A 24,358-nucleotide genomic window follows, 5' to 3' on the forward strand; every position below is an offset into this window, starting at 1 on the left:
GGCTCCCTCTCCTCAGATCTGCATTAATTTCATGTTTAAACTTTCAGGTTTTAAATTTGTTGACTAAGACATACATTGAAAGTCAACAGAAGCATAATGGAAATAAAATATCACAGGAATTTGGGGAAACTAAAGAGCTTTGGGTCGGTTTTATAAACTGATATTTCTAAAAATGTGATATCTGATTTCTTCTCTTTAGTCTTAAAAAGATAAATGGAAGGGATATGTACATTATTATAGGAATAATTAAATGATATATTTTTAAGATTTAAAACTCCAACTAAAGAAGGATCTATATAGTGTTTTAGGAACATTTAATTTCCATAAGGACTTGAAAGTAGCATCTGTTTATTGTAATTTCTAGGTCAAGAATCTTGACAAAGACAGTAGGTAAGGTGTGGAAATCTGAGGATATTAAAAAATCTCAAGATAGATATAAAATCAGCTTATTTTTTTCAAGAGTTGACTTAATTTGTAGACAGAATAATGCCTAATAAATATTTTACAAGTACCTTTCCACTAACAGCTTTTTAGTAATTGCCTGAATTGGCCAAATGTAATTTTTATCTGGGATCTTCATAATTCATATCTATTTTGTGTTGAATTTAATAATTTTTAAGAAAATCTTGAGACTTTACTTTGTAATTTGTTACTATACTTCCAAACACAATAAAATTTAAGTGTTCTTTACAGTTCTTTTACATTAGGTCCTTATGGCTGATCCTGTGCCAGATAGACATCATTAAAGAAATCATGGGGAACTACTCAGAATTTAGAATGAGTTGGCTTTTTCTTTAAGGTCACTTGTTTGTATATCTAACGTACAAAAAAAAAAAAAAGAAAAAAGATAGTAGAAATTTCTGTCGGTGGGAGTGTAAGTTCAGGTTTCCATTTGCTCACATTTTCTATTCTCCTTTGACCCTTGGAAAATTAAGTTCTTTGTTTGCTTTTATAAGACAGAGTGCACACCCTTTAGTAGTGTGATGTTTCCTCTTCTCCGTCTGTTTTCTATTCTTTCGTAGTCCTGCCTATCTTTTGTGTTTTATGCTAAAGTGAGAGGGATTTTAAAATGAAAGAGAAAAAAATCATTGTCTTTTTGGTCTGTAGAGTGCTGTGTCCTATGGAGACTGATCATTTCATATTTTATGACATCAAGTCTATAAATTTATTTCTCTAGGATTTCTTAAACATTCAAAACTCTTGGTTGTAAATTGGAGCTATCTGAGCAAAGTGCCAGACTAGGGTTTTTTACCTCCTTGCTGGATACAGCATAAAATGTCACAGTTGGTAAGCTTGCTAGAGTTAGTTTATAGAAATAATGTACATTTTATTTTTTTTATGAGTTCAAAAATATGTTAAGTCATCTGAGAATAATCAGTTTTACTAATAATAAGACAACATGGTCATGATGGAGAGGGACGGGGTGCTGTTTTCAAAGTTAGTAGGTTTGTGTTGTAGGTGGAGCAGTGAGGCTGACTGCCAATAATTTTATCATGTTTGCAACATTGTAAGTTATTAAACATTAGCCCTTTAGGCCAAAGAACAGAAAATGTTATACACAGGCTTCCCTGGAGGCTGTGTGGGTAGTGGAAAGAGTGTGGCATAGAACTCAGACCCAGTTCCCTAGTTGTGCTCACTTTTAGCTTCTCCTGCTTGAGCAAGTGACTTAACCTCCCCAGAATACAGGTTCTTCAAATATAAGATGTAGAGTTTACACCTACTTCCCCCCCCCGATAACATTAGGATTATTATAGGACCAAATTAAATAATAAAGTGCTTTGGAAATAAAACACTGTCAAAGTATAAAATATTAAAACAAAATACCTTAACATAGTGTACAGTGTAAGCGTCACCTGCTAGTGATTGAGCCAGATGCACTGAAAAAAGTATTTCAAATTTGCTCCAGCTCTACTAAACATGCTGTTACAAAGTGGATTCTGATACAGTATAGGTAATTCTGATACATGACCACCTGATACAAAGTTGAAAAACTTTATATGACTTAGGGAATTGGTAAGTTAAGTAAATAATTGGAAAACCTGCAAGTATTTCTAGAATGCATGCTCTGCTTGGCCCTTGGGGGAGACACAAGTGTTATGCAGGTTGTTGGAAAGAATTAGAATCAAGTTACAATTCAGTGATTTATTCTTTCAACAAAAATTAAATGAATGCCCATACAGCTAAAGCAATTTATATTAAGTAAAAGGAAATGTAAGGTCTGTGTAGTGTAGGCTCTGTTCTGGCCTCTTGTTTCCTCTTCATACTCTTCCATGTTGTACTTGAGCACCAAACTACTTCCGGTTTCAAAAGCCCACTTTGTTCTCTCTTGTCTGTGGACTTGCGCGCATCCTGCCAGCTCTACCTGAGAGACAGTCTCTGCCATCTGATTTGCACAGTTAATGTCTAATTGGCTTTTTTGTCTTCCCCAACCCCAAGTCTGTGTTTTGGAATATTAGCAGGTAGTAGGGAAAGCAGGTTGGGAAAGTAAATTGGGGAAGTTAACCTGGAATACCAGGTTAAGGATTTGGTATATTATTCTGTAGGTAGTAGGGAGCCATGGAAAGATTTGTCCTGGAGAGTGTTTGGGTCTACTTTATAAAGGTTATTAAGCAGTTTACATGTTAGAACCCCTTTGGGATGGATTAGAGGTTGAGAATCACTACAAATTATCTGATGAGGAAGCAGAGTTGTAGAAATGGAGATGATTAGGATCTGAAGGAAAACAGCAAGCGTTCGTTCATTTAAAAAATATTTATTGATGCTCATTATGTTCCAGGTTCTGGGAATATTGTGTTCTAGGTTCCAGGAATTTTACAGAGTATGCCTTATAGATCAATAAGAAAAACAGACAACCCTATAAAAAAGTGAATAAGTGTCTTGAATAGACATTTTGCAAAAGAGAATCACCAATAAACATGTAAAAGTGCTCACTTCATTAATAATTATGAACATAAAATTGAAAGCACACCCAGCAGAGCAGATAAATTTTTAAAGAGTGAAAATGACAAGTATTGGTGAAAATGTGAAGCAGTGGCAACTCTCGTAATCTGCTGGTGGGATTATAAACTGCTGCAGCCACCCTGGAAAACTGTCGAGCAGTGCGTACTCTGCCCCAGCAATCTGCTGCAAGGTGTATTTCCATTAGGATGGTGGTTGGCACTTAGTTTCTTTATCTGGGTGGTGAGTGCATTGGTGTTCAGTTTATGCTAATTCACTGAGCTGTACATTTGTTGTATTTACTTTTCTGCGTATGTGCTATACTTCAATAAACTTTAAAAACAAAATTTGCCCGTTCTTACATTCTGGAGAGGACAGCCGTTATTATCCTCCAGGTCGTCACCATCATAGCAAACGTTAGTGTTACTACTATGCTAGGCACTGTTACAGGTGCATTATATGTGTCAACTCATTTAATTGTCACAGTCACTCTCAGTCTTACTTTTATTATTCCCATTTTATAAATGAGGAAACTGAAGCACAGAAAGGTTGAGTATCTTGCCAAAGTTCACACAGCTACTGAGCAGTGGACTCAGACTTTGAACCCAGACATTCTGTTTCTAAAAATCTGTGTTCTTAACCACTGTGCTGTACTTTCAGTAAACAAACAACACGAGCCTGTGCTCTCAGCCCTTATGTATTATATGGTGTTAAGTGCTATCAAAAATAAAGCATGTTTAAGGGGAATAGGCAGTACCCTAGGGAATGTTGCATTGCTGCTTTGTAGAGAGGGCAGTCAGAGAGGTTCTTACTAAGAAGGTGGTAATAGAGCAGTGAAAGACGTTCTTACTGAGAAGATGATAGTAGTGCAAAGAGCTGAAGAAGCTGAGGCGCTGAGCCATGCGGGTCTGTAGCAGAAGAGCTTCCCTGGTGAAGAGAAGAAAGTGCAGTGGCCCGAGACGGGAGTGTGCCTGGCCGGTCTGCAGGATGCAGGCAGGTTTGGGGCAAGTGAGGGCTTAGCAGTAGGAGATGCAGTAAGAGGAGTAATGGGAGCTCCATAGTAGGGTGTTTTTTGTATATATATATATTTTTATTGAAGTACAGTCAGTTTACAATGTTATATCAATTTCTGGTGTACAGCATAGTGCTTCAGTCGTACATGAACATACATATATTCATTTTGTATTCTTCACCATAATTTACTATAAGATACTGAATATAGTTCCCTGTGCTACGCAGTATAAACTTGTTGTTTATCTGTTTTGTATATAGTACTTAGTATCTGCAAATCTCGAACTCCCAATTTATCCCTGTAGTAAGGTCTTGAAGGCCATTGTAAGAACTTTGGCTTTTACTCTGAGTGCAACAGAAAATCTTGGACGGATTGTGGCAGGGGACTGTTGTGAAATGATTTGTGTTTTAAGAGGATAGCGCTGATACTTTGAGAAAAGCCTGTGGGGGGTGCAAAGGCGAGAGCAGGGAGGCCACCGAGGCTGCTGCAGTCAGTAACTCAGTATCGTCCATTAGTGAAAGTTGGTGTCACTTAGTCCAGGTTAGCAGTGGAGGTGGAGAGACGTTTTCAGATTATGGATATGTTTTAAAAATAGAACTAAGGGAGATGCTGAGGAATTGAATGTAGGCTGTTGAAACAAAGAGGATAGTAAGGACACTTCATAGCTTTTGTCCTGAACAGCTGGAAGAATGGCATTAACATTTACTGGGATGGGGGAGATAGATGCAGGAGCTGGTTTGGGGAGAAGGATTAGGAGTCTTGGAAATGTTAAATCTGAGGTGCTTTTAGACATCCAGGTGGAGATATTGAGTAGATACTTAAAAAACTAATCTGAGGGGAGGATATAGCTCAGTGGTAAGAGTACATGCCTAACATGTACAAAGTCCTGGGTTCAATCCCCAGTACCTCCATTAAAATAAATAAGTAACTAAACCTAATTACCTCCCCCCAACAAAAATAAAATGAAAACAAATAAACAAAATTCTAAAAAACTGTAAAAAAAAAAAAACCAAAACGAATCTGGAGTTCGAGTGGGAAAACATGAAGTCCATAAATATGTCAGTTTGGTAACTGTCGATGTATAAATGACATTTAACGATGTAAGACTGGGTGATACCAGCAAAGGAGCGTGTAGATGGAGAAGGCCTTCCTGCAGCACTCTGTGTTTAGGTGTCAGGAAGTAAGGAGGGACCAGCAAAGAAGACTGAGAAGACCAGAGAAGACTAAGAGCAGATGTCCTAGAAATAAGGTGGAAAGGGGAAGGATCCACGTGTCACATGTGGCTGGCAGATCAGGGGCCATGAGGACTGAAAATTGATTTAGCATTAATTGGGAACCTTAATGGGCAGTTTTAATGTAGGGGGAGCAGCCAGCATGGTCAGAAATCAAGAAAATTCAGATTATATTTTAAATGAGTATGAGAAATGTAGGAAAGTTAGAATAAATTTTGCTCAAAGAACTGAGATATGTGGAGAGAAAAGCAGAGAGAAAGTTGAAATGGACTATGAAGGCCAGAGGTTAGAAAAGAGACCCCCAACTACCTGGTAGCGTTTCTTCTTGTTGTTGCCACTACTTTATCAGTCTTCTCTTTCCTATAGGATTTTGAAACAAAAGGTTTCCAGGTGCTATAACTTACATTCTTTTGGGGGATGAAAAGGCCACCATATGAGAATAGAAAAGGGGCTGTTTTACTTCTCTGCTTCTGAGAGTTTGCCCCACCAGCAAAGCTCTGTTGATGTTTTTAGTTTCACTCCACCTTCTCTTCTTGCCATTATCCAGGGAAGATGAGAAAGTAGTTAGGTGTGATGAGGACTCAGAGTGAAACTTTGCATTTGTTATCCTGACTGTACCTTCTGGTAATGGCTGGTGACTTAGTGGAGCTAGATCAGCATTGCCCATTAATCTTCCAGATCTCTGACTTCATCTCAAAAGAAAAAAAAATCTAAGGCAGAAATTTGTTTCAGTTTGAAAACGTTTTACTTTTAGTACATTTTGCTAAAATGTATGTATCTGCATTAGCTGTTAAAGCAAGAGCTTTTCCTAAACAGGCTGATCATCATGAAAACTTCTGGGCCCACAGTCCCTTAAGGAGACATGGAGTGAGCACCTGATGGCCAAACCCTAATGCGTCAGCAGGTTAGGGCAATGGGATAGCAGCTCACATCCTTTTGCTTTTACTCTTGTTCATGCCAGTACAAACTCAGAAATAGGTGAATCAGGCAGTAGCTCAGGGAGATTGAGGGAACCTGGAATAGACTACAGATGAATCAAAATTATGAGTAAGTAGGAGTGAGAAGCAGGGAACGGCTATCCCAGTAGAGAGACATAGTTGGTTAAAGCGTCAGGGGTGCAGAGTCCACATTATGGTAGGGAAGCAATAAGCTCCTAACAATAAAGCAATGATTACCTCTTATCAAGACCTGCATTCAAATTTGAATACCACCAGTCTTTTGGGATTCACCTTATAATCTGTAATCAGATAAACTGCAGTTTCTGATTTTTATGAGACTCTGGCCTCTTCCCTATTACTGTTTTAATCTTTAGAATAAAAGCCCTTTTTGAGTCCAAAAGAGCCTTGTAAACATTAAGCTGAGTATAAATTTTAGACTTAGCAAGTGTGTACACAAATGATACTTTAAATATTATATTTCTTTCTTGAAATTAAAAGAAAATACCACAGAGCACTGTAATCAGCTCCACTAGAACACTTAAAATGTTAATTTGTTTGAAAGTGATTATTATTAAGAAATAAGTCCATTATCTGTTATATAAACTGATGTACAAATTTATTTAGAATAATACACGGGTGTAATGTTTTCTTTTAAGAACACTTTAAGTGGTCATGATGGGTTTACCATCCCCCCCCCCCAAAAAAACAAAAAGCTGAAAATGTGGACAAAATACATGACACAGCTGTTTTCAGACATTAGACATTAGCCGTACAGGACTGTGATCCCTGAAAGACAGGAAACAAGGAGAGCTGTACCTGATCACCCCAGCTTTCTGCCTGGAGGTGTGGTCTGAACCGCAGAGCAGGGATAGGGGCAATGGGCAATAATAAGTCGAGGAGATGGAGATCAGGATTCATGGAGGCTGAGGCAGCTGGAAGTTGCAGGGCAGGATTCCAGCAGAAAGACACTATTTAGAAAAATAATGCTAGAAGTCTACATAGGAGTCCCTGGTGTTTTGCTGAATTCTGGAATGTACATGCAGAGAATGAAACTGTAAAGCTGGGCTAAGAGCAGCCAGGTTGATGTGAGCTGATGGCCCTGTGAGATCACAGAGGCTGGGAGGCATTTGAGGTTTTCCTAACAGGAGGGAAACAAAGTCCTTGTTGATTACTCTGGACTTACAGTAGAAACTTCGAAAGGGCTGTGGTGCTGGACTAGATTAATTAGTGGAAATTATGAACAACTTTATGCTAATATACATTTAATAACTTGGGTGAATTGAACAAATCTAAAAGATGAAAGTTATCAAAGTAACACAAGGAAAATCAAGAATATGAGTAGCCCTGTATTATTAAAGATGTTAAATTTATAATTGAAAACTCAAGGCCCAGATAGTTCCCTGGTGAATTCGCTTGAACATTTAAGGTAGAGTTTAATCTTAAACTCTTTCCAGTAATAGAGGAGGAAGGGAACATATCCCAGCTTATTTCATGAGGTCGACATTATCCTGATGCCAAAAACAGACAAAGAAATTAGAAGAAAGGAAAACTAAAAAGCAGTATCCCTTTTGACCATAGACAAAAAAGTATTGAACAACATTTTAGCCTCTAGGAATGTATAAAAGGGTAATGTATCATAACCAGATGGATTTTATTCCAAGAATGCAGAGGTGCCAAGGTGGGGTTAACACTCAAAAATCAGTTAGTGTAATTCACCATATCAGTTGAATAAAGGAGAACACTCATGTGATCAGTTAAGTAGATATAGAAAAATACTTGACAAAATTTAACACCCATTCAGGACAAAAACTCTCAGCAAATACAGAATTAGAAGGGAATGTTCCTCAGCCTGATGAAGGTCAGCTATAAAAAATCAAACAGCTAATATACTTACCGGTGGTATACTGATTGCTCTCTCCCTTAAGATCAGAAATGAGACACAACATTGTAAACTAACTATACTTAAATAACAAATACACATAAAAAGAAAAAAAAAACATAGAAACGAAGGAAAGATGTTGTGTCTCCTCACTTCTGTTTAGCATTGTACTAGAGGGGCTGTTACTGGAGGTGTTGGCCAGTGCAGTAAGGCAAGAGGGGAAAGGCATACACTTTGGAAAGGAGAATAAAAGTGTTTATTTGTACCCATGATCTTGAATGTAGAAAATCGTATGGAACCTACAAAAAAGCTATTAGAACTAATATGAGCTTAGCAGGGTCACAAGATATGAGATCAGTATCTAAATATCAAGTATATGTAAATTATTAATATATTAATATATATTTATGTAAGTGATGATATCATTTAATTTGGAATAGAAATAAAAGTAATATAATTTATAGTAACAGTGAAAAATTTGAAATGCCTAGAGATAATTTTAACAAAAGTTGGACAAGACCTGTACACTGAGAATTATAAAACATTGCTGATAGAAATTTTTAAAGTTCTGAATAAATGGAGTATTACATTCTTGGATCAGGAAAGAGATCAGTATTTTTAAGATGTCAGTTCTCCCCTGATTGATCTGTTGATTCAGTATCATCCCAATCAAAATGCCAGCAGGCATTTTTGTAGATATTGACCAGCTGATTCTACAATTTGTATGGAAATGAAAGACCCTAGCACACAGGCAGACTGCAACTTCCAGGCCATATTGGCGCTCTGCCTATTTTTGGAAATAGTTTTATTACAACAGTGCCACGCTGAGCATTTATGAATTGTCTGTGGCTGCTTTTGCACTAAAATGGCAGTCTAGTAGTTGGGACAGAGACCATTTGGTCAGCAAAATTTAAAGTGTTTACTGTCTGGCTCCTTTGGAAAAATTTGTTGACTTCCTTTTCTAGAGTATCCAAAACAGTTTTGGAAAAGATTTAAAAAACCTGAGGGACTTATTTTATCTAATTTCAAGACTTACTATAAAGCTATAGTAATGAAGACAATATGATAATTGATAGAAGTATAGACATAATAAAACAGTGGAGCAAATAGAAGTATAGAAATAGACCCATGAATTTATGATTGATTTTTGACAAAAGTACCAAGATAAATTCAACAGGAGGTGGATAGTCTTTTCAACAAATGGTAGTTGAAGAACTGTATATCCAGTTTTAAAATAGTGAATCTCAGACTTCACAACATATACAAAAACCCATTTAAAATGACTCAGTAGGCTTGATACAGAGAGCTAAAACTTCTAGATGAAAATAGGAGAAACTCTTCTGGTGAGGAATTCTCCATTAGGACACACAGAATACAAACCACAGAATTTAAAATTGCTAATTGAACTTAACTGAACAAAATTAAAAATCACATCCAAGGATGCTATTATAAAAATGCAAAGGCAACCTATAGGCTGAGAGAAAATATTATAGTATATTTGACAAATATCTTGATTCCAGAATATATAAAGAATATAACAGTATTATAGTAGTAAATATTCTTGTTTTGGAATATAATAGAAAAAATACGACAATTTAAAAATTGATTTGAACAGATACTTCACCAAAGTAGATGTAAGTAGCAAATAAGCACACGAAAAGATGCTTAATACCAGGTGCATAGTCATTAGAGGAATATAAATTTAAAACCTAAACAGTAGCACTACTCACCAAAAAACAAACCAGCCAACCTGACAATAGCAAGTGTTGATGAGGATGTGGAGCAACTGGAACTCTCATTTTGATGGTGAGAACGCAAAATGTAAATGCTGCTTTGAAAAAGTGCTTGCTGTTTTATAAGTGAAACCCAGCAGTTTCACTCCTAAGTATTTACTCAAGTGAAACCAAAACTTAACTTCACAGAAATACTTACATGTATGTGTTCATAGTGTCGCTATTTGTGATTTTCAAAAACTGGGAACAATGCCAATGTCCCTCAATTGGGGAATGAATAAAAACTGTGGTATATGCATACTACTCGGTAGAAAATGGAATGAACTGATACCCGCAGAAAACATGGGTGGATCTTAGATACATTATGCTAAGTGAAAAAAGCCAGAATCAAAAAGCTACGTGCTGTGTGGTATCTGGAAAAGGTGAAACTATGAGAATAGAAGACACATTAGTGGTTGCCTTGGGGTTGGAGGGGGACATTGACTACAAAAAATGCATGGAGGCATCGTGGCGTGGGGAGTGGGGATGGGGCTGTTCTTTATCTTCATTGAGGTGGCAGCTGTACAAATGTGTACATTTGTCACAACTTGCAAACCTGTATGCTAACAAGGGTGAATTTTACACATTTATGCCTTCATTTTTTCAAATAGGATTTTTTGGGAGGTGGGGAGGTAATTAGGTTTACTTATTTAGTTATTTTAATGGAGATACTGGGGATTGAACCATGACCTTGTACATGCTAAGCATGTACTCTAACCACTGAACTATACCTTCCCCCTTCAAATAGGATTTTAAAGAGTGAGAAACTGACCCATTGATGCATTAAGATATGAAAGAGTCATCATGGCATCTTAGTAATCATGCGGTCTTAGATTTGACATTGGATCTAATCTAAGTTTAGAACTATTGAGCTTTAAAGGGCACCCTTGAGGATGAAATGCTTTTGATAGCATTGGCACATTAAATGGTAGTAAAGATGTTTGGCAATTACCTAGGTCCTGACCATTGTTTATATCAGTAAACTGGAGTCAGTGGTCAGTTAGCAGTTCTAATGGTTTTGATAATGCTCATGTTGTAAATGTGTGTAACATCAACTCAGTCATATGCATTTTATATTGTCAGCTACCTTTTGATATCAGTCGGTTTCAATTGTCAAAGCTTTTTAGATAGATATAAAATGTAAAAGAGCTGTACAGGCTATTTGGATTATATACAAACCCAAGTAAACGTAAGACGAATTTCTGAGAGGGAAAAGACAGACTTAGAAGTGTTGTTGAGAATGTGGAGAATGAGTTCACATTCATTACTGGTGAATGCCAAATGGTCCAGTCACTATGGAAAACATAGAAAATATCTTGATAAAAAGTGCATGTTCCCAATTTATGAAGATATTGCATTCCAGATTCTCTATATTTTCATGGCCTAGTCATTAATTTATTATTCAATTTACTGTGATCGAAATTTTATCTTCATGACGCTAAGGAATGTTCTTGTGAAAGTCATTAGAGAGCTCCTAATTACTACACTGCTGGCCTTTTAAAATCAGCTTAAATGCCACTTGATTTCATGTTGGTCTTTACCATTAGCTATTTTCTTCCTGAAGGTTTGTTTCTATTCTTACTGTATTATTCTACTTCTCATTAAAAATGTATTAAATACTTAAGAGGAGTTATGTCTCTTACCTACCTTTAACACATCAACATTTTTCTATATTTGTTTCATGTTTCTTTTAAGAAAAAAAAAGTGCCACAGATACAGTTGAAACTCTTCCCCAACCCATTTCACTATCTTGAAGTTAATGATTGTCTTTTCTAACCATGTTTTTATGTTTATGAAAGTACTCCTGACTCTTAATTGCCGCTTTCTGGTTTCCTTGCCTGTCTGTCCCTTATCCGTAGATTCCTGCAACACTGTATTAATCCTTCACACCCCTCCCAATCTGTACCTTGGGTGAGTTTTATCATCTCCAAAAGGTGTGGTTACACTGTGAGAATATTTTTGTTTAATTTTTCTCTGGTTTCTGCCGCTTTCTGAGTTTTAGACTTACTGTCAGTCCCCCACTAGACTTCTCAACATCATGCCCTGCAGGCATCTAAAACTAACATCCGAGGCTGAACTCACTGGTCCAGAAAAACCTGTTTCTCTTTTCTCTACCTCGGTTATGGCATTACTTTCCACTCAGTTCAAACTAGAAGCTTTGGAGTCATCCAGCCCTTAGCACACACACAGTAACTACTTTTATTAAAGTGTTCAATAAATTGTACAACGTGAATAATTGACTCCTTTTTCTTCCTAGCTTTACCGTCATGGCACCCACACCCTGCAGATCATCTAAACGTGGTTATTCTGCTCGGTGTGTACCTCTCCTCTCCCTCATCTTTGGCCACACAATGCTCCTGCTTTTGTCCTCTCTCACATGGGCCGTTGCAGGTGTTTTATAATTTGACTAACTGCCACCATTATTTCTTTCTTTCTAGTCTATAATTTATACTTTTATAGCTATTCTAAAACACATATTTTCTGCTACTCACATTTTTAAGAATCTCAACTTTCCAGTGCTCCCTGGATAAACCTACAAGTTGCTGCTCAGCAGATAATCCTCTTTGTGTGTCAGTTCTCCTCTCACTGTAGCCACCTGCTCACCATTCTCAAAACACCCCCTTGTACTCCTGCCTCAGACTTTTCTGTTCCACAAACACACCATGCTTCTCCAAGCATACGAGCCATTCTTCACCCCTCATTCTTCCTAAGATATCCTATTTCTTCTTCCCTAAATCTCCAGCCCTTTAAGACCTCGCTCAGATGCCACTGTCTGCAGAATTTTCCTTTACAAACACTCGAGGCAGGGCCGACAACTTCCTTTGTGTTCTCATGCTGTTCTGTACTGACCTCTCCTCTAGCATTTTTTTCACTCTGCATTTTTCACATTTTACAATACTATATTTTTTCCCTGCACTTACCTGTGACCTTTTTATAGAAAAGGAACCATTTCTTGCCATTCCTAGCTCCCTTTATAGTGTCTAGTAAATGTATGTTGTTAATAAATGTGTATCTGGAAGTTATTAACTTGAAACTTGAAAGAGACTTTTTTATATAAATATTTTAAATGATGTTATGTTTCCAAGACAACCCATAAAAAATCTGTTTAACTCATATTGCACCTGAAGTTCACTTTAACATGTAAATCACATCGTACACCTATAGCATGTTTCTAAAGGAGATGGCAGCAGTGAGGGCTCCTGTGTGTTGGTACTGGGGTGGTTGGACCTGGACTGAAAATGATGGTCTCTCTTGGAGCTGTTGGAAAGGGTAAGTGGGTGGATGCGAGGAGTTGGACTGAAGACTCTGGATTAAGAAAAAGAGGCTGGAGGACAGGTTAAGAGTAGTAATGGAGAACTGGTAGAGTGAGGAGGAAAAAAGATGTGACTTTTGAAATAAGAGGAGTTAAGTTAGGAGTGATGTCTTGTGGGGAGAAAAGATGTAAGCGAGGATCCTGAGTGAAGAAAAAGGTGAAAATGAGGAACTAAAGGAAGCTGGAAATGGAAATGAGGGTGGGTGAATAGTTATAGTAACCTCGGTTATGAATTGATGTATTTCAGTTCGTCTGTTAGCAGATTTAAAGCAGCCCAGTTACTGGCTTTCGTAATTTTTTCTCTGTCATACAACTGCTGTCCTTTCAAAGTCTATGTAAATATTAGTAGTTTTCTTAATATTTAGACTTTGAATATAGATAGTATTGAAAGTTCTTTATAATTTTAAAATGTTTTTGCAACTTAACGTATTTCGTAGATATATATTGATTATTGATTAAAATTCACCCATCAGCCTTGAGTACTGAGTCAAAATTTGCCAACCTGATAAGCAAAAAGGATGCCTTTTAAAATTTGCATTTAGTAGAAGACTAGGATGGTTGGACATATCTTCATATGCTAATTGGTCTTTCATAAGTCATTTGTGAATTGCCTCTTCGTAGGCTTTCCTGTTTTTCTAAGGGGCTACATGTATAGGGGTTGCCTGCATTAAGAATGTCAACCAGTTTTCGTGTGCGTTTATGTGTGTTGAGAGAGCAAGTAAGAGCGTGAGCAAGTACGAAGTTGTTTCTCCTATTTTGATGTCTTTAGCTTCACTTAAGAGTTTCTGTCCCCACGCCTGCCCTTCCCCCCAAGAAGTTAATCATATTAGTCGTTTCCTTTAAGGTTTCTTTTACATTATGCTTTAAAAGACTTTCCAAGTACTAGATTGTGAAATGACTTACCTTCAGTTTATTCTAACACTTTTACAAACAATTGCCTTTTATATATTTAGCTTATCATTCTCTCATAGTGTGCTCAGTAGATACTTAAATTTCCAGTTCCGGTATGTTCTGATGCTGTGCTTAACTGTCACGTCTTCAGAATATGCCCATTTAAGACAGCAATCTGAAAACCTTCCAACTCTGAGATTAAGACTGTTTCTCTTTTAATATTTATAGCTACATTTTAAATTAATATTATGTAGTAGAGTTTGTAAGACTGTTTAGTCTTTCAGAATTGATGAGTCAGTCATTGCTTACCTACTTCCTTTTGAATGCTATAAAAGAAGGGAAAAACCATAAAATAAGAATAATCTTTACTTCAGTTAAAAAAACAAAGCAAGTGAATGAATGAAATCACCATTAGTTTTTCTGCAGGAAGTGAATAGAATAATGCAGAGTTTGTAATATTAGTAATTGTACCATATGCAAGTCATGTTGGTAGCTGTACAGTGCGTAAGAGATGAGTAACTCTTGATTTTGAAGAAATGTATTTATTGCCAGTAATTTGGGGATAGGGTGGAAATTAGGCCAGTAAGCAAAAACAAAATGCAAAATGGAATAAGGTGAGAGTCTCATACAAAAATCTCTCCAAAGGTACATTAGACATTTTAACAAAAAAGATATGTTACCGATTATGGAGAAAACCTAAGTGGTAAAGTTAACATTTGTAGTGACTGTCAGTGAGTGGGTAAGTTTTAGCAGGTAGAGATAGGAGGACAGTATCATGGACAGTGGGGAGTGCTAAGGAAACCACAGACGTGGGAAAGAACAGGGCTTATCTGTTGGGGAAAGGTTTTTTTCTTGTGTGCATAAGTGAGGAAATAGTAGGAGATGAAGGAAAGATAGATGGAGTCAAATTTGGTAAGCTTTGGGGGTGTGTCTATCAAGAGGGAAGAGAAAAGAAAGAGAGCTGTCTTGTCTTGTGTAGTAGACACTAGCCACATACAGCTGTCAAGCATTTGAAATGTGCTTGGTCCAAATTGAGATGTACTGTTAGTTTAAAATAGACACCAGATTTCTAAGACTTAGTGCAAAAAAGATTATGAAACATTCTCATAAAATTTTTTCATATTGATGACATTGAAATAATTATATTTTAGATGTAATGAGTTAAATAAAATATATTATTAAAATTAGTTTTACCTGTTTCCTTTTACTTTTTAAATGTATTTACTAGAAAACTTAAAATGACATGTATGGCTCATTATATTTCTGTTACACAGTGCTGGTACAGATAGAAGAAAAATAGTCAGAATTTGCTAGTACCAACTGTTGCCAGAGATTGTCTAGACGTTGTAATAAACTTAATTCTCATACAAAACCTTATGAAGTAAGGTTCTCCTTTTTCAAGTAACTGAGGTGCAGAGAGGTTCAGCAGAAAACCGGAAATCACTCCACTAGGAAGCAAGCCAGGATGCACACTTTGGCCCCTCTGAGCCCTCGGTGTTCCCAGTCCACTGTGGCATGTTATCATTGAGCCATTAAAGGTGATTGAGCTGGGGGTGAAGTGATTGGAATGATAGCAGAATTGTAATAAAAATAAATGAGGGGAAGAGACTTCATTTTCAGCTGCCTGTGTTTTTTGTTTATTTTGTTATTGTTACTTTTTTACAGGACAAAAATGCCTTGTTTAAAGTCAGCTTTTGAATTCATCTTTTTGAAGTGTCCATTATGTTAACTGCTTCTACAAATTTACCTTGTCATCTTTGTAGATTTTGATAATGGGCTGCATTAAAAGTAAAGAGAACAAAAGTCCAGCCATTAAATACAGACCAGAAAACACTCCAGAACCGGTCAGTACAAGTGTCAGCCACTATGGAGCAGAGCACACTGCAGCGGCACCGTCTGCCTCCACAAAGAGCACGTCTGTTAACTTCAGCAGCCTTTCCATGACACCGTTTGGAGGGTCCTCAGGGGTCACACCTTTTGGGGGAGCGTCTTCCTCATTTTCGGTGGTGCCAAGTTCATATCCTACTGGTTTAACAGGTGAGACATAGATGAACAGTCCTGCTGTCGGTTTGAGAATGTGACCTTGGGCAATACATACATAAAGTTTACCTGCTGCGAGAAAAATACCTTAGTGGAGGACTGTTGAAATGAGTTTATGTGAAAATTAAGTCTCCATCATAAAAATTAGTCTTATCGTATACACGAATATTATTCTGAGAAATTTGGTGGTAATTTGATGGTGATTATGTACTGAGTTATACTGTTAATTATTTCACTAATTCCTTTTTCAAATAATTATTGAGTGCTAACCATGTGGCAGGCCCTGGGAATATAAAGACTAAAAGCATGTTCCCTCCCTCAATGTTAGAGCTTCTCAGATGAAAAGTGCTAGGCACTATTGCAGTATCACAGTAGTTCCTGGGGCAATGTTAAGTCAGTGGCAATTTAGTGAGGATAATATAGTTTTTCTGTTTGATGCTATGGATTGAAAAAAGAAAAATCCCCAGGCTCAGAGTTTAGATGATTTTTTTCCTCAGGGTCACAGATAGTAAGCAGGAGAGTGCAGATTTAATGTCCTCTTCTAGAATTTCGTTTATTACATTACAATATCTGTTAGAGAGCAGCAAGCAGTGATGGCCGACAACCTTCCAGGGAGCCAGAAATGCTCTAAAAAAAGTAGTCAGAAACTTTAAAAAGAGAGAGTTCTTTTGTGAAGTGTTCCCAGTCAGGTGCTTTTCCCTTGAGTGAGAAAACACAACTGGCTCTGAAAGGTAGGGTGAGCTCCCAGAGTCCTTGATGTCACCAAGGACTCGAGTTTCTTGGTCTCTCTCTCTCTTGCAGCCCTTGGAGTGTCCACTTTACCCTTAGGCTTGGAGAAACAGCTGCCAGCATCAAATAGGGCAACATGTGGGGACAAAAGAAGACTCTTGTCTATAAACATGGACTATAAATTTGTCCCTTCATTCTGCTCACCTGCAGACCAAAAATAGTGACCAGAATGCCATACACTAACTCTGTTAGACTGTTCATTTGAAGAGTTGCAGGCATCAGAGTTAATTAGAACCTTAATCCCAGCCCCCTAACTCTAAATACCTCAGTAATGGTGGCCATGGTGGTACTTCTCAGTCATCAGTAAAAGTTTAAATTATTTTCAGGATTATATGTTCAGGAAAGATAGTAATCCAGAATGATTAAATGTTGAAAAGACATACTTTAGTTACTTAAAGCAGTTTATTTATGTGAAATAGTCCATTCATGGGTATTCATTTATTAATACCCAGGCAGTGTCTGTGTGCCAGGCAGAGAGAAGTTGTAAGCAAGAGAAACAAGACTTCTGCCTTAATGGAGTTTACATTATAATGAGGGTTGGACAGTAATTATAGAAGCAGCTAAACAGGATGATGGTTCATACATGCTGTGAGGGAACTAACCAGAATGACTGGTGAAGGCCGTCTAGAGGGTCAGGGACAGTCATCTTCAGACAAAGTCGTTGAGCTGAGGTTTGATCGATGAGAATGACTTAAATATGTGCAGACCTGGGAAAAGAGCTTTCTGGGGAGAGAGATTAACAAATGCAGTTTAGGGGACGCAGATGGACTCGGCAGGTTTGAGGACTAGTGTGGGCAGAGGGTAGAATTATATGATGTAGATTGAAGAGTCAGGATTTCTCAGAACCTCAGACTGTAGTCGGAAGTTTGGGTTTTATTCAAAGCCAGAAGGAAGCTATTGAAGAGACATTAGTAAAGGATTTGCAGGATTGAATTCCCTTTTTTAACCCCTTTAAATCTCCCCCCCAAAAAAACCCCTACCCTGGCAGCTTGGTGGAGGAAGGGTGTAGGGAAGCTACAGGTATAGATGTGAGGCGGGTTGCTGTTCTCAGCTGGCCCCAGCAGTCCCAGTGGGAGGTGCCAGGGGCTTGGGTTAGGGTGAAAGCAGTGGGAAAAGAGAAGGAAGTAGGTGAAGTACCTTAGAAGTGGAATTGGCAGTGCTGGCAGTGGACTTGGCCTGAGGAACCCGACTGGCTGGGCGTGTCACCTGCTGAGGTGTGGAAGACTCTGTTAATTCAGTTTAAAGGAGGAACATCAAACGCCTTTGTTTTGTACCTAATAAGTTTTTTCTTTTTTCCAATCTCATTTCCCTCCTTTAATTATATAGATTGAAATAAGACATACTGCTCATGTTTGGCAAAATGTAATACCCCAAATTATAAACATCTATGATAATAAAACTGATTATTTTAAAGCTTGAGATATTAAACAAACAATTTTCCAGAGCTGTAATAATTTAGCTACTTTGACTGCTTAAAGTGCAGTACCTAATAAGTTTTAAATGCTTGTTAGACATTCAAGATGTCCAATAGGTAGTTAACATATGACTGGGCCTCAGGGGAGAAGCCAGATAAGTGAGATTCTGTTCTTTTGCTTGCAGATAATAGTTTGGCTGTTTAAGTTGCTAATCTCTTTAAGCATGTATACACAGTGCCTTTATGTGACACAGTTATTTTTGGAATTTACAATTTCATATAGCATACCATTTAATTTCTAGGGAAAATATTCTGTTTTTATCTTTAAGTGTTAAATATAATAAATAACCTTAATAAAATCCTAGTTAGTACTGTTAATGATTAGTCTTAAGGATAGAAATGTTCACCCACTGTTTTTAAGAAATTGAGATGATCAGTGTCAGTAGTTTATAGTACTCGTTAATGCTTTTTCTGCCAAAGAATTGATCTGAACTTTGTCTTTTCAAGCTAGAGATGTTGCAACTATGAATCAAGATTAAATTTGTTTCTTTGGGTCTTCAGGATTTTAGAATTTGTAGAGTACAGGAATCTCATGGAAGGCCTTAAGACAGCACCTTAATAACTTGAAAACGTCAGCTGTCTGTATCTCCAACTTTTAAAAATAGATTCCGAAGACTAGGGAAAGAATTATGCGTAAGCTTTTTTGTTGTTGTTGGCAGTGTTTTTAAATTTCTCTTTTAATTTGTCTATATAATTTACCTTGGTCTTTTTTTCATCCAATAGGTGGTGTTACTATATTTGTGGCCTTATATGATTATGAAGCCAGAACTACAGAAGATCTTTCATTTAAGAAGGGTGAAAGATTTCAAATAATTAACAATACGTAAGTGTTACGAATATTTTACGAGGGAGACTGACTGCAACCTTACTTTATGCTGAAACCGCTGAGCTGGCTGGTGATTCAGAGATGAGAATGGTGGGGCGTGAGTCTCTGCGCGCTGGGTAGGACGGTACAGATGGTTTCTTTAGACATGTGGCATAATAGTACTGCTCTAGCCTGATGTGGTTATTCCTACAAATTGTGTTGCTGTGATTCTGCCAGAAACAGTAGAGATTTAAGAATGGGAATTGAGGGAATATATACAAGTACATTACTTTAGAAAAAAAACATAGAATTCTGTGTTCCTATTTATTTTAGCACCAGATGGTTTAAAGATTTTATCCTTTTCTCTTAGAGAAACAAGAGGAAAAGGCTAAGGAACCCCTCTCCTCCCAAACTGGCCACATTAAGTTGCTCTTTCCTTATGTGACTCTTACTTTTTGTCATTCAGTGGCCCACCATAGAAAAATTCAGTGCTTGTTTTAGAAAATAGAGCCCATAATTTCATTAGCAGGCATAGCAACCACTTTGTAACTTCTCAAAATAGATATATCTGATCTCTTTGCTTCCAATCATTCTTCCTTCCATCCTTTTCCCCATTCGCCACCAGTTATTGTTTCAGAACATGAAATATGATTGTCTCTCTGCTTCAGAATCCTTCAAAATAGCTCCCAGCTGCCATCAAGATAAAACAAGAGTAGGCAGCCCTCTGGGAGCCTCTTCCCCATTCTCACCCCGCGGCCCAGTCAGACTGAATTCCTCGTGACTTTTCTGAATACATTGGGGTTTCTCACCCTCTCTGTGCCTGCACAGTTTTTTTCTGGAATGTGACTTCTTATTTCTCCGTTTTTATCCCATTATCTGGCCAGCTCTGTTCATCCTTCAACATGTATATCCCTATGTCCTTTCTCAAGGAAGCCTTTCTTGCTAGTCTTTCTTTCCTGCCAGGCTCAGTCCCTGCCTCTTGCTGGGTTAGGTGTCTCTCCTGCATGTTCACAGGGCAGCCTGTGCAAACCTCATTTATAGCTGCCATCACAGTTTTGAATTACAGTTTATCACTTGCCTATCATTCTTTTAGACCAGTGGTTCTCACCCTGGGGCAGAATCACCCAGGGGACATTTGGCCATGTCTGGAGACGTTTCTGGTGTTACAGTCGGGGTGGTGCAACTGTCATCTAGTGGACTGAGGCCAGGGATGTTGCTCAACATCCTGCAGTGCTCAGGTCAGCCCCCCACAGCGAAGAGTTACCCCACCCAGAGTGCCCATAGTGCTGAGGGTGAGAAATCCTGCTCTAGGCTGAGTTGCCTGAGGGTAAGGATTTTTTTTACCTGTTTGTAGCACACCCTGTCTGTTGTAAAGTCTGTCAGTTAAAAGATATTCAGTAAATATTTAAATGAATCAGTGAATGGTTAGCAGGCTCAAAGTTTCTAGTTTGTATATCTGAAAGTACTTAATATATACTAGGAAGCTACAAGCCAAGTGTATGAGTTTGTAAACATTTGAATTACCAAAAGGATTTTCCATTTCATTTTTTAGAGAGCAAATTCACCTTAAGCATTTATAAAACTTTAATGTAGACAAAATATTTTCAATACTTACCTCTGGTGAAGCAAAACATGGATTTAATCTTTACTAGCAGAACCATGTATGTATGTCTTCCTCATTACAGGGTGTTAATATCTGCTCCTTTCACGTTAATTTTGGAAAAGTCAGGCTTAAATATTACAAACTACATGTAGTTCTCATGTTCTGAACTGATGTTAGTCTTATATGGATATTCATGGGTAACATTTTTGTAAATATCCTTTATTCCAGAAATTAAATTTATTATGATTATTGCTTGTTGCTAATCTTTTGGCTACAGGAGTTCTAGGGCCATCTGGATTTTTTTTCCCCCTAAAATGACTAAAAAGGAACATTGTAATTTTTTGCACTGTTAAAAAGGAAATCATTTAGCAATAAAAAAAATAAACAATTGATAAGTGCTAAAAAAATTATGCTAAGTAAAGGAAGCCAGTCAAAAAGATCACATATTGTGTGATTCCATTTATATAAAATGCCTCCAAAAGAGGCCTGTCCATAGAAACAGAAAAGCAGGTTAGTGGTTGGAAATGGTGGGTGAGGAATAGGCTGGGGAGAGACTCTTAGTGGGCACAGGATTTCTGGGGTGATGAAAATGTTCTAAAATTGATAATGGTAGTGGTTGCAGGACTCTAAACATTAAAACCCACTAGATTGTACATCTTCAATGGAGGAATTTTATGGTGTGCAAACTATATCTCAGTAAAGCTTTAAAAGAATAAAACATTTAATCAAAACTGAGTAATATGAAAGATTTACTTTTCAAATTGTTTTATTCGGTATAGTTAATTGTCTTGGGTTGAAAGAGTTATGTAAAAAGATCTTATGACTAAAATTAAAGTGGGATTTTTTTTTTTTTGTCTTTGTTTTTTAGGGGTTTTTTTTTGGTTTGTTTGGAGCAGAAATACACAGTTGGGATTTTAGTTAGCCTTATTCCCATAATTCATGTAATGAATTTTTTAATACCATTCTTCGAGTTTAATTCTTGATCAAATGAATGCATCAATGAGTAATACCTCCCGTCTGCGTCAAATACGAGACAGCACTGCAGAGACGGTGTCCTAAGCCGTCCTCTACATCGTGGTGATTGTTGTTTTGCGTGTTGCAGGGAAGGAGACTGGTGGGAAGCAAGATCAATTGCTACAGGAAAGAATGGCTACATCCCCAGCAATTATGTAGCCCCTGCAGATTCCATCCAGGCAGAAGAGTATGGCACTACTTCATATTTTATTAATTACTTTGATTTTTAAAATGTTTTAATGCACATTCTGCTTAGCCACAACTTTACACACACACAATTACATACCAGTCTTAATACAGCTAATGTATCATATTAATAAGAGATGTTACTTGAAAGTTAATAATTAATGCCATAGTATTTGCCTACAGTAGGATCATAAATGAGTCTGCATTTGTAGTACTGCGTTATGCCTAGTCCCTGTCTTTTATTTTTTCACTTTAAAAAATTATATTAGCCCTTTTTCTATTCTGTAGACTCTGTCACTTCAAAAATGTGCCCTCAGTTGATGTTATTGCATCAGTGTTAATTTCTTGTCTGAGGTGCTTGCTCCGGGGTTATGTAGGAGAGTATCCTTGTGTTTTAGGATGTACACACTGAAGTATTTTAGGGGTAATGATTCAGCGTGTTTGCAACTTACTGTCATTCAGTTCAGTTGAGAAGAAAATACACACACAGGGAAAGAGAATATGACAAAGCAAAATGTTAACAGGAAACCTGGCTGGAGGGCATATGGGAGGGAGTTCTGTGTACCATTCTTGCAACTTTTAAAAAGTTAAAGTTCACCTTCAGTGGCATAGTATAGGCATACTTAAGAGATATTAGGGATTTGGTTCTAGACCACCACAATAAAACAAACACTACAGCAAAGTGGGTCAGTTTCCCAGTGCGTATAAAAGTTATGTTTACACTATACTGTAGTCTGTTAAACGTGTGATAGCATTATGTCAAAAAAAAAGGTATATATACCGTAATTAAAAATACTCTATTGCTGAAAAATGCTCACCATCATCTGAGCCTTCAGCAAGGTATAATCTTTTTCCTGGTGGAAGGTCTTGCCTCCACATTGATGGCTGCTGACTGATCAGGGCAGTGGTTGCTGAAGTTGGGGTGGCTGTGGCAGTTTCTTAAAATAAAACAATGATGCATTGATTGACTTTTCCTTTCACTTGAGCCCTTAGAGACCATTGTAGGGTTATTAACTGGCCTAATTTCAGTATTGTGTGTCTCAGGGAATTGGGAGGCCCGAGGAGAGGGAGAGAGATGGGGAAAGCCAGTCAGTGGAGCAGTCAGATCACACCCAGCATTTATCAGCTAAGTCCGTTGTCTTATACGGGCACAGTTGGTGGCGCCCCACAACAGTTACAATAGTAACATTAAAGGTCACTGATCACAGATCACCATAACAAATATAATAATGAAAGTGAAATATCGTAAGACTTAGCAAAATGTGGCACAGAGACATGAAGTTAGCAGACTGTTAGAAAATGGTGCTGGTAGACTTACTTGAAGCAGGATTGCCACAAAACTTCAATTTTTAAAAAGACGGCATCCTTGAAGTGCAACAAAGCAAAACACAATAAAATAAAGTATGCCTATACTTTTACGTCAAAGCAGATTTATCGGAGATCCGTAAATACTACTACATTTTCACATCACAGCACGTTACACAGTACCTTGCACACAGTAGGTGTTTGTTTGCTTTTATTAATGACATGTAATTTATCCCCATGACTGCTCTGCTTTGGCATTTGTTACTTTCCGTTTTGTTCTTTTGCCTTTCTGTGGCTCCTCCACAGCAAAAATTGTCATTTTTCTTCACAAAACTATATTAAATCAAACCCACACTAATTTACAGGTCCTAATAATTTGGATGTGATTTACTTGCATCTTACTGAATACAGATGATCACACTGTATTCTCTGTTGCCAGAGAACCACTTCTGTTCTTCCCACTATAATCTTAGTATTTTTTACCTGTCTTTGACTAAAAAGTGTCTGTCATTGCTGCCTTTCCTTGTGCATTTACTGTTCCCGTGACTGCCAGGTAGAGTTTGAGAGACATGTTGAGCAGTTAATACGTGAAAATACTGTGACAGAGTATATTCTGGCAGTAATGTTTTCAGTATTCTTATTTAAGAAATACAGGTCTTCTGTTTTGTCCTGCTGTATTTTAAAGCTGTGCTCTGTAGCTGCTCTTTGTCATCCTGCCTGTCCCGCTCCATCCTTGTTCATATCTGTGTATGATTTTTCTGATGTTTACACCTTTCTAACTCAGAACACTACTCTTTTTATTTCCCCAGATGGTATTTTGGCAAAATGGGGAGAAAAGACGCTGAAAGATTACTTCTGAATCCTGGGAACCAGCGAGGTATTTTCTTAGTCAGAGAGAGTGAAACTACTAAAGGTATGAATGCTGTTAATGTTAATGGAAGTACACAGATTTTCTTGAGCCGTATTTTGAGAACAGTCTAGCAGAAGTGTTCATTTTCCCCTCCAGGTGCTTACTCCCTCTCTATTCGTGATTGGGATGAGGTGAGGGGTGACAATGTGAAACACTACAAAATTAGGAAGCTTGACAATGGTGGATACTATATCACAACCAGAGCACAATTTGATACTCTGCAGAAATTGGTAAAGCACTACACAGGTATGTGAATAT

At 37.5% G+C, this 24,358-nt stretch overlaps 1 protein-coding gene across 3 annotated transcripts in view; it reads left to right on the plus strand.

Annotated features, from left to right (window-relative positions):
- The window catches only part of YES1 (YES proto-oncogene 1, Src family tyrosine kinase), a 56,196-nt gene that overhangs the window by 19,463 nt on the left and 12,375 nt on the right, over positions 1-24,358 (plus strand). For all 3 annotated transcript variants that reach the window (XM_074352530.1, XM_074352529.1, XM_010958071.3), the window contains exons 2-6: positions 15,738-16,011; positions 19,001-19,100; positions 21,788-21,886; positions 24,000-24,103; positions 24,197-24,346. In XM_074352530.1, the coding sequence (XP_074208631.1) occupies positions 15,747-16,011; positions 19,001-19,100; positions 21,788-21,886; positions 24,000-24,103; positions 24,197-24,346 (718 nt within the window). In that variant the 5' untranslated portion in view covers positions 15,738-15,746. The remainder of the gene's footprint in view (positions 1-15,737; positions 16,012-19,000; positions 19,101-21,787; positions 21,887-23,999; positions 24,104-24,196; positions 24,347-24,358) is intronic.

The sequence above is a fragment of the Camelus bactrianus genome, chromosome 24 (genome assembly GCF_048773025.1).
Source record: "Camelus bactrianus isolate YW-2024 breed Bactrian camel chromosome 24, ASM4877302v1, whole genome shotgun sequence".
NCBI lineage: Eukaryota > Metazoa > Chordata > Mammalia > Artiodactyla > Camelidae > Camelus > Camelus bactrianus.